A 10724-nucleotide genomic window follows, 5' to 3' on the forward strand; every position below is an offset into this window, starting at 1 on the left:
TATATATGTATGTATATATATATGTATATATATGTATGTATATATATATATATATGTATGTATATATTTATATTTGAAATGTTTATATTATTAAAATGTATTTTATTTAATAACGTATTAAATGTATTTTGATATTTATTTTCATAGTTATAAAATTCCTATAATATTTATTGTTAATGTTAACCTAAATTAAGTTCCAAATTAAAACTCTGAATGGGAAGTTAAGTGGAAATCTGTATTTTATTTTTATATTATGTTATTATTTTATATATTTGAAAGTTAAAAATGATTGTTAAAAAAATCTAAATGGCTGGTAAAACTAGTTCATCAGTCACTGTGGTTGGTGGGCAAAGAATTCTTCCTTATCCTTCCCTTCTGGAAATTTCCACATTAGCGAAGTATGAAACCTTTCACATGCGTGAATTATCTGTTCCTTTGGATTATTTTTATACTCCTTGTTCAGAGCCCAAGGTCAAACATGTTCAAATATTAGATGGAGTGTAAAGCAACAGGTGAGTATCAGAATGAAAGAATATTCTTTTGCAGACTGAAAAGAGAACTGTTATTAGAAAATGAATCTAGTGAATAAACACAAAATGTAAAGCAACTCTACAACACATTCCAAAGGTTATTGAAGTGTGCAATCTTAAACTCCCTCATAGTGTAGTGTCCAGTTTCATTATGTGAACTGTTGCACTTGAACTGTTTTAACTCTTTGTTTACATTGTTGGTGCTGCTACATTAATAAGGTCCATAGATGTTGTCAAGATCCTTCCCAGAACCATTTCTTCTATTGTACTTTGCATCAATTTTGTGCATGCTTGAAGTTGAAAGATTTCTCTCTTGTTCTAATATGCAGAGTGAGCTGAAGCTGAGACTCATCAAGCTGAACTGGCAGAAGTCCATGTGTACGAGAGTAAAGAGCACAGACGAGCAGGCCAAAACTGATGTCAAGGTATGAAAGCTCAGTTGTTCCCACGCTAACTTTGCATACATACAAATGACTCAAAAATTGGTGGTTATATAACATGCTGTGGATTTATGGTCCACGAGGAGGCCTTGATGCTGAATCTCAAACATCTACATCTCAACAGCTCAAAAAACAAGCCTTGAAGGAGAAGATCGAAGATGATGTTGGTGCCCTGGTTCAGTTTTTGTTGGATGAGAAGGATGATCTGTTGGAAAGGTTGGAGGTCGAAGCGGAAGCCACTATCGGGCTGATCGACGCCAACCTGAAGCGGGTGGAGAGCGAGGCAGCCAAAGTGGACAAAGCCATCACTGAAATTCAAAACCAGCTAAGTGACAGCGCTAACTTCGAGGTGAGGAACTTCATACCTCCAGTCACTGTCCAAAACAGCTCATCTGTTATCAAATAAAATGCTTCGAATTACACATATACTTTTTCAGTTCAGAAGAAGAATTGCGCTCTTTTGGTCATGACAAGGCATTAAAGGGTTAGTTCACCCAAAAATGAAAATTTTGTCATTAATTACTCACCCTCAGAATTTTCATTTTTGGGTGAAATATTTTCCACATTTTCTGAACTGACGTGGCTGCAAAATATGCAGTATATGTTTACATGAATTATGAATTTTATTATTATAAATGTTCTGAATTTTATTAATAAATAAATGGTGACAAACATGCTACACTTATGGTTGTAAGTATAAAATGGAAATCTGAATTATAAATTTGAACAACCTATAATTTCATATTTGTTCATTTGAAGCCCATTTACAGTAAAAAAAAGAAAAAAGAAAAACAATTTCTTGTATTTACATATTTATGACAGGTTACACAAAGAACAATAACTATATTAGTGTCCACAAAAATGTCATCCATAATATGATAATGCTGCATTTATTATAAGGATGTTGAAGTTTTGCCACCTTAAATGCTCAAGCTATTTGAAGTTGGATGGATTCTGATTGACTGTCGAGGTTTTAACATTCATCAGCTGGAAAAAAAGTTCTGGAAGTGATTCCAACAATATCTTTCATCTGTCATTATCGTTATAGTTGAAATCTGGACAATTCTATTCTCATAGAATTAGAACAAATAATAAAAGGGTATAGTTATTGTTATAGTTGTCATCTTTGGTGTAATTACATTATATATCATTATATCATTACATTATATCTGGCCATGTATTTTTATATATTGTTATTGCTTATTTGCTTCTCACAATTGTGACTTGTATGACTTTGCAGCGTGACACTATTATTATTAATGTTTAACTTTTTTTTCCCCAGAGTATCAGTAATTCATACTTAAGGTATGTAAATCAGTTTTTTTTTAAAAATCTGTTTAATTCCTTATCTTGTTAGCTATGATTATATCTTCCCTGCTAATAATCTGGGTATTTTTAGTGTTTGTCTCTCATAATGTGTTTTTTTTCCCTCATAGCTCCTGTCACATAAACCTCAGCGTCCAGGCCTTTACCTCTCCTCCAGATTTCTCAGAGTTCACAGGCCCATTTCAGCTCATCATGTGGAAGAAGATGATGCACGTGTTACACACAAGTAAGTACTGTTGGTGCATTAAGGTGCGGTCACATTATTTGGAGAATTTTTGCCGGCGAAATCCAGTCATTTCAGTTGGAATCTATGATATTTGGAATTTCATATGAATTTGTCTCGTTGACCAACAGAAAGTAGCTTCATACGTCACTATACTATTGACAATGGACTTTTTAGAAATTTAGCCAAAATGTCACTAATGTGAACACATTTTTACCCCCTCAGTAACTGCATTTACATTACCCTTCAAATTGCGCAAATTGAAATTGCGAATTGAAAATACTCCCAATGGAAACATGTCAATTTTGCAAAAATACCCATATATCACATAAAAAGGATTTAAGCCCCGTTCACACCAAGATCGATAACTATAATGATAACAATATTAGCGTCCACACCAGCGAACGATATCGTCAGTTTATTGTAAGCGCACATGCGTCTGCCGCTTTAAATTCTCGAGCTCGTTATAGAAGGATGGATTCTGATTGGCTGTCAATGTTTGTATCGTTCATCAGCTGGAAAAAATAGTTCTGGAAGTGATTCCAACGATATCGTTTCTCTGTGCCTTTATCGTTATAGTTGTAGTGTGGACTCTGCTATTCTTTAATATTGAGAACGATTTTTAGAACTAAATCGTTATCTTTAAAGTTATCGTGCTTGATGTGAACGGGCCTTTATGCTCGCATGAGGTGGCTTTTCAGGCAATTCGAAAAAGAAATATTTCAGTATATAACAGTTTTTTTTTGCATTTACAGGTATATGTAAAAGTCACATGATCATTCTTCAGTGTACTATAACCTCCACAAAAACACCTCATACGTGGCTGCTCTTGAGTATAAAGGGCTTTCCTTGGCATTAATACTTGTATAACAATTTATTTACACTGCACGCGTCTGCGGTGCATTAAGGCTCTGACACGGCTACTGGAGCAAGTGGCTCTCCACGCTGCTTTGCTAAAGATACTCACCTACGTCTCCTTCAATTAAAAATAATGGCTAGTTTGGTGGCTGCGATATATACATAAACCTACCAACATCCGTCACCATGACTTATCGCGAGAGGAAAAATTACGTTTTAGTCACATAACATCGGTTAATGGAAATGCTGTAATTTCGCAATAGTTTTTTATCAACATTTATAAAATATTCCAAAGGTTTTGTGCAAATCTGTAATGGAAACAACTATCTTAATAACAATAGTATGATTTTTATTTATAGTTTTTACAACAATCTTTTTGTGAGTTTTTAGTTACATGCTAAACGGCTAACCAGATCTTCCTTGTTTTCCAGTGCCTCAAAATCTGACTCTGGATTTAGACACGGCTCACCCATCATTGGCCATCAGCGACTTTGACACCAAAGTGGAGGAGGGCCGCATGCGTTCCCAGGAGCCTGACATGCCGCAGCGTTTCACCCGTTTCTTCGGGGTGCTCGCTACCGCCCAGTATTCCAGCGGGCAGCACTACTGGGAGGTGGACGTACGGGACAAGGGGGTCTGGTATCTGGGCGTCACCACCGAGTATAGCAACCGCAAAGGTTTTGTAAACCTTTCGCCCTCTGCTGGCTACTGGAGCCTGTGTCTTCAAGACCGACTGTACGCCAACGAGGAAGACTTGCGCGTGCCCGTGGCGGACTATTGGAACTCGCCTCGTGTCGGCATCTTCTTAGATTACGACCGGGGCCACGTTACTTTCTTCGACGCCGTCACTATGAAACGCATCTATAACTTTGTAACATACTTTGATGAGCCGGTCTCGCCCTTCTTCAGCCCAGGGAAAAACGACCCAGGCAGCAGACTACAAATATGTCATTTCTACTGAAAATGAAGCGACGCGTACGTGCAGTTCGCAACAACAAAAAAAAATAACGATAAATGCTCCTGTTTTTGTGTTTTGGTAAACATTTCAGGGCATTTTCCCTCCTGGAAGTAGGGAGGACGTTTGTTCTTAAGCTCTGCTGGGTTTTTGGATTCAGTTGATCTGAATTTTCTAGTTGCATAGAGCTTTGATACACCATAATCTGAAGGAGTGAATTGAATTTCTTTTGCTCTTGAATTGTGATGTAGCCCCACTGAAATTCAGGTAGAGAGGCATTGCAGGTTTTTTCGCAAATGTCGACTTTAGCTGCTCCGTGTCTTAGACCTCAGTGTTGTCTTTTGTACAATAGTGTAGAGGTGAAAATAAGGATTGAATCAGGTGAAAAATGTTTGGATGTTTAATGTTTGATGACAACATTTCAAATTGGAGAAATTCGTCAAATGATTTGGAAAAAAATATTTTATTTTAACTGTTTAACTGCTGTGTATTCCATTATATGGCATATATTCACTTTTTCCCCCATGTTACATTTCTTTTCATTTTTTACATACTTTTTGGCACAGTTTTATCTGTAAAGGATGTATTTGTTAGACAAATTACCCTGTAATGTAATGAGTGTTACATAAGGCTCCGTGTTCAACATTTCGTAATAGCTCAGCCTGCAATAGGTGCTATGCAACTTCCAATATGACAAAGTAGATCAGATGTGCTGTGAGGAGCGTCCTTCTGTTCATTTAATTATGTAGAGATTCATTTTTATAAAGCAGTACATCCGGAAGCTGTGTGCCGTTCATGTTACATCATTTTAAAGTAATTTTCAAATCCATTATATTAAATATTTTAATCTCTTTTGTTTTAGCTGTAGTCTAATGAGATCAAACGAGATGCTGTTTGGACTGAAACATGCACAAAGTGACATTTCAGCACTTTTTGACTGAGCTCAGATGGTTTGTTGTTCATGTTGCTATTTACAGATCTAGTTTAAATGCTAGAATCACTGCAGCCATTTGTACAAAATATCGTTTGAGCTGAGAAAGGACCAAGAAAACACTGTACCAGAACCAGATGTTTTGTACATATGCTGTGAACATGAACACTTTGTGTTGCCCAGCTAAGAACTAAGGTTCAGTTAACATTTATAGTACTTTATTAATCACTGTCTATTTTTTTCATAAGAAATTAGTTCAAGTTGAACACATTGACTGTATTTTTTATTTTTTGGATTCCTTTCAATCGCTGATGTAAGAACTGTTACATCACCTAACTGCTGGATGTTATCACGAGTGCATTTTACTTTTGTGTGACTTGTTAAAAACCACCGCGATGTTAAATGTTTTTCTCTGCAGTAATAGTCATTTTAAAAATAAAATATTACAATGATTTTTTTTCTCAATATTTCGTATTTCATAGAACCAAAGTTCCATCTTCAAAATATAAAAATCCATAGTATTTAATTTTTTTTTTAAGTAAACCATTTGGATTAAAAAAGACAAAATATAATTTTCAAGTGACTTGTATTTAGGTTTATTTCAAACTGCAATAATTGACCAGTAAAATGAACATACGGTTGATTCATGTTATACAAGATCTTCGTTGTTTTTTAAACAGATGAAGCACATTTATTAAATCATCTGTCCAAGCACTAGAGCATGCGTTGGACGGAGTTAAGGTCCGTTCACAATATGAAAAAAACTATTATTAGCGCTTGCACCGATGGACGGTAACATTGTTTATTCTAAAATGATTCTAAATTCCCAAACTATTGCTGTGGTGTGACTGCTGTGACATTAGCGAAATTTTGCGAGGAAAAAGTCTATTGTGCTTTGTGAAACTTGACAATAGACAGTGGCTCAATGCGCCGAATTCGAGTGACCAACGTGAATTCATGAAATGTGTTTGGAATTCTTTTGCTTTAATGAAAAATTCCTGATCTTGTGGATTCTAAATTAAAACCACTGAATTTTGCTCGCGAAAACTAAAATTGACAGCAACTTTGTCAGCGAGAGTGATTTTATTGTTAAAGTTACAATTACAGTTATCATTCTTATTGTGAACGGGCCTTTATCGCAACGGAAGCAACTAATTGTCAACTTGCAATTCGCATATATTATGAATCAATATACAGTATAGAATACTTGTTTTTGGTTATTACATTCTTTTTTTAATTTCCAGCCTGGCAATAGCAAATCATTACAGGTGTCTCGCTGCTGCAGAAACCATATGCCAATGCTAGTAAAATCAGTAACATGCAAAAACGTACTTTGCACAGATATTAAGATATACGTTAATCGTTTCATCTGTGAGCCACCGTTCATTAACCTTGTACAGTATCGCAGAGAGTAGCCTATTAAGGAGACTCGGTGTCACATAACCTTCAAAGAGACAAAACTCCACAAAATTAAAGGGAGGTGATTTTTGAAATCATTCGCTGGTGATGAAGGACAACCTCGAAATGAATCGTTCAGGAAAATGTGTACAAAACATTAAATAAATAGACAAATGAAGCATAAACTATAATACTAAAGACAACATTTGGTTGCTACACTGTGAACACAACGTATGATTATTTACAGACGAGCTGTAATTCCACATAGCTGATCATTTTTAGAGAACATTAAAAATCAGAGGCAATATATGTGAAATACTTGGGTTTGATTATATTTACATTTCTTCGTTCAGCTGGATTTTTCAACATGTAGAGTAGCCTTGTGCTTTAGAAAAATAAATAATTTGGAATGGAAAAAATATGTCCTTTTTGGCTCCTTTTGTTTAGTGGTTACATTTTTTAAAGAGCACAGCAGGGATGCGCATCACTTCCTGTGCTGAGGGACGATCAGCTCAGATGTTTGATCTGAATGATTTGAACTGTATGAACTGTAATGATTTGAAAGTGCTCACCGAATAGCTCAGGTATAGTGAAATCTCAGTGGCAAATGCTGTCATAGGACAATACAAGAAGCCAGTGTCATTTACACGTTACATACACCAAATATATTAATAATATGTACACAGATTTCTATATTTACAGATGCAGAGTGTAACAATTAAAATATACAACTGTTGCAGTCATAGAAAGGTATTTTGGGGATAATTGACTTTTCTGCAAGGGTTGAAGATGGCGATTAACAAAAAGTTTTGCGATATATATAATTGTATTTATACACAACTTACATGATTTCTAATAAGAATCTGTGCTTATTGATATGGTTTCTGTTATTTACAATCAACACTGCCAGTTTATTAGAGAAGCAGTTCTTAATTTTGGAACATGAAAATTAATAGATTAAAGAAAAGTGCAATCTGTTCATTCGATTCTTCCTCTCTGGTTTGGCTGAGGATTTCGCTGATATGACTGCAGACTGTGATGAGCTGTTACTGCAGGTATCGGTAGACTTTGAAGCAGTGGTTACCAGAATCGGCCACCACAACGTGGCCGTCGGAGGTTAAAGCGAGGCCCTGCGGCCCATACAGAGGGTCAGCACTTGTGTTGATGTAGGAGAGGAATGAGCCTGAGTTGTCAAACACCTGAGGAAAAAAAATTAAAATGGCCTTAAAAAGTGCTTCTAAAGTGACTAGTTTCCTGGAGAACTTGGAAAGAGGAAGTGGGTGTTTAGAGGATTCATTACTTGTATTCTGCTGTTGCCCCAGTCTGCTACAATGATGTTGCCGTTAACGTCAACAGCTACCCCTGTGGGGGCATTAAACTGGCCGTTTCCCTCTCCATGGGACCCGAATTTAAACAAAAACTCCCCATCTGCACTGTAGACCTGAGGAGATACAATTTTAATCACCAATATTTAATAGAATGATACATTCTGTAACTTTTCCCCTCATTAAAAAGTTTTACTAATAAGAAATGAATAATATATTTAAAATCATCTAGTCAAAAAAAAAAAAAAGAATATATATAAATGTTGTTTTTTTTGGGTGGAGCAGGCCAACTAATGGGGACTGCCATTTTGAAATCACATGACCAGACGAATACTACTCACTTTACCTCTGTTACCACCATTATAGGACACTTTCACTCATGAAATAAATGAATCATTGCTGACTGCTAATAATTCATTTTTACAAAGACATCAGTAACTGAAATGTATTGGTTTTCTGTAAGGATGCATCCACACCACTAGGTGTCAGTCAAGTCAAGCACGATTACCAAGTAAAACACAACTTAAAAGATTACTAAGAGCATCTTTTTCATTAACCTGTTCAAATATATGAAGGTATGACCAAACAGATGACGGTAGCCATTGACTTCCCCACAGTATGGAAAAAATTCTATAGAAGACAATGACAGCCGTCAACTGTTTCTTCAAAATATCTTTTTTTTTGTGTTACTCATACAGATTTGGAACAACTTGACAGTGAGAAAATTATGACAGAAATTTCATTTTTGGGTGAACTATCCCATAAGTCTCTATGATATTCTGGTCTCCAAATATGGTTCAGTTCCCTCCTTCAGTGCAATTTTATGTTCTTTTATTGTCGACCAGGTGAAAATTTGTAAGTATGACTTCAACATCACTCACCTTGACGGAGTGGTTATGAAAGTCTGTCACGACAATTTCATTCTTGTTGTTGACCGCAACAAAATGCGGACCTGCATGTGAAAAAACAGAAAAATGAGGGAGAAGAGACATTCAGACATGATAAAGAGAAAGAGAGCAGAGAGGAGAGCAGGATGTCATGTGATCAAGATCTCCTAACTGATCAGATAGATTTTGTGATGTTCGCCAATTTGATTTCTGGCCAACTTTTGATTAGATACACAAAGCACAAAGCACAGAATCATAGACTCTTGAATTCAGTTCTAGAATGAAACTTGATTAATTTCAATAAGATAAATCACCACATTCTGGGATGAGAATTCACTCAATACTTACTGAACCCAGGGCCAGATTTACTAAACTTTTGCTCCAGTGCAAACTTTGCACCACTTTTGTCTAAAAAGGAATGGGAAAAACACAAACAAGGGTAAGCGGAGACAAATAAACGACAGGCCAGAAGGGATTCACACAAATAAAAAAGTGCAGGAGCTACTTCAAAAATATGGAGCAGACCAGAGGAACAATGGAAGATGCACATCCCAAAGCAGTCCGCATGCACTTACTTAACAAGGGTTAGGAAAAGGAACTGATATATTTAAATAGTAAAATAAGCAGCAGAAGGGAAAGTTTTTGATGAACTACAAAAAGCATGACTAATATGTATGCATCTATTAGAATATAGTCTCTCAAATGTATGCATGCTAGGGGTGGGCAATATGACCAAAATCTTATAGCACAATATGTAACAGGTAACAATATAACTATTGACTATATAGATAGTTTTGCTTTAAATAAGTTATTTATGATATCAAAATTTTGATATCATAGAAATTTGATCATTTTTGTCACCAGTGTCAACATCACAAAAAAAAAAAAAGAATACTAGCCTAAATAAAAAAACTAAAAAAACTCGAGCTCACTGAAGACGAGTAAACTGTCAGTGATTGAATAAGAATAAGAAACTAATTACAAACAATAGGACAAAAAACTACAGTCGTACAAATAAACAAGAAATGCTACATTATATAAAGTTATAACATTTATAAAAACACTGCATATTCTTCACTGTGTAAATTAAATATATATTTCTTCTTATTAAAGTTGCAAAAGTGATTTAGTCAAGAGCAGTGAGAGATTTTCTCTCTTTTATTGTTTGATTAACATGAATGACAGACAGCAATATTAGACTGCTGTCACTTTAAGAGCTGCCGGATCCATTATACTGTCACGTTTTTTTTCTCAGCTGTTTCCTTTCACTTAAGACCTACTGTGTTTAAGAGGTTACTTGCAAAGATGGGCATTTTGACACATAAAAGTGTGTGTATTTAACCGTTCAAGGCCTATAAAGCGGCAGAAATAACTCAGTTTCATACTCCCGCGCTCTATGAGCACCGTCTTCACGTGCACGTGCCTCTCTGACAGTGCTCACATATAGCGAAATTAGTTCTCTTTCGTTGCTGATTGCATTTCAACTGCAATTCTTAAAAACGCGTGCAAACAATAAGTGTTCGTGACCACGTAGCACACCAATGATAGTCCAAAATCTCTACTGGTTGACAAATTTCTACCGGTTAATCGTGTCTACCGGTGTATCGCCCATCCCGCATGCATTGGCTTTCATTATTTATCATACAGATAGATAATGCAACTGAAAATATGGGTTATGCTAAAGTAAAATACAGAAACAGAACTGACACAAGTTTACATCCTTTCAGACACTGGAACTGAAGCCTGGGTAAATCTGGCCATTTCTGTATAAAACAAACCAGTCTTCTGGGGCGTTTGTCTTCCCAGAATGATTCTTTGTTGTTGCTTTTGTAGTGAAACACAGTTTATCTA

General features: G+C 35.7%; 2 protein-coding genes across 2 annotated transcripts in view; one reads left to right on the plus strand and one right to left on the minus strand.

Annotated features, from left to right (window-relative positions):
* Positions 1 to 5715, plus strand: part of LOC107693923 (zinc-binding protein A33-like) — a 9743-nt gene extending 4028 nt beyond the window's left edge. Inside the window, exons 4-8 of the mRNA XM_016493469.1 lie at positions 860 to 955; positions 1095 to 1319; positions 2253 to 2275; positions 2407 to 2522; positions 3809 to 5715. Of these exons, the coding sequence (XP_016348955.1) occupies positions 860 to 955; positions 1095 to 1319; positions 2253 to 2275; positions 2407 to 2522; positions 3809 to 4338 (990 nt within the window). The 3' untranslated portion in view covers positions 4339 to 5715. The remainder of the gene's footprint in view (positions 1 to 859; positions 956 to 1094; positions 1320 to 2252; positions 2276 to 2406; positions 2523 to 3808) is intronic.
* Positions 5716 to 5852: 137 nt separating this feature from the next.
* LOC107693875 (tripartite motif-containing protein 3-like) overlaps positions 5853 to 10724 on the minus strand; it is a 29069-nt gene continuing 24197 nt past the window's right edge. Inside the window, exons 9-12 of the mRNA XM_016493410.1 lie at positions 9222 to 9281; positions 8868 to 8938; positions 7962 to 8102; positions 5853 to 7860 (exon numbers count right to left, since the gene is read on the minus strand). Of these exons, the coding sequence (XP_016348896.1) occupies positions 7708 to 7860; positions 7962 to 8102; positions 8868 to 8938; positions 9222 to 9281 (425 nt within the window). The 3' untranslated portion in view covers positions 5853 to 7707. The remainder of the gene's footprint in view (positions 7861 to 7961; positions 8103 to 8867; positions 8939 to 9221; positions 9282 to 10724) is intronic.

Source organism: Sinocyclocheilus anshuiensis, unplaced genomic scaffold (genome assembly GCF_001515605.1).
Source record: "Sinocyclocheilus anshuiensis isolate Anshui unplaced genomic scaffold, SAMN03320099.WGS_v1.1 scaffold694, whole genome shotgun sequence".
NCBI classification, from domain to species: Eukaryota; Metazoa; Chordata; class Actinopteri; order Cypriniformes; family Cyprinidae; genus Sinocyclocheilus; species Sinocyclocheilus anshuiensis.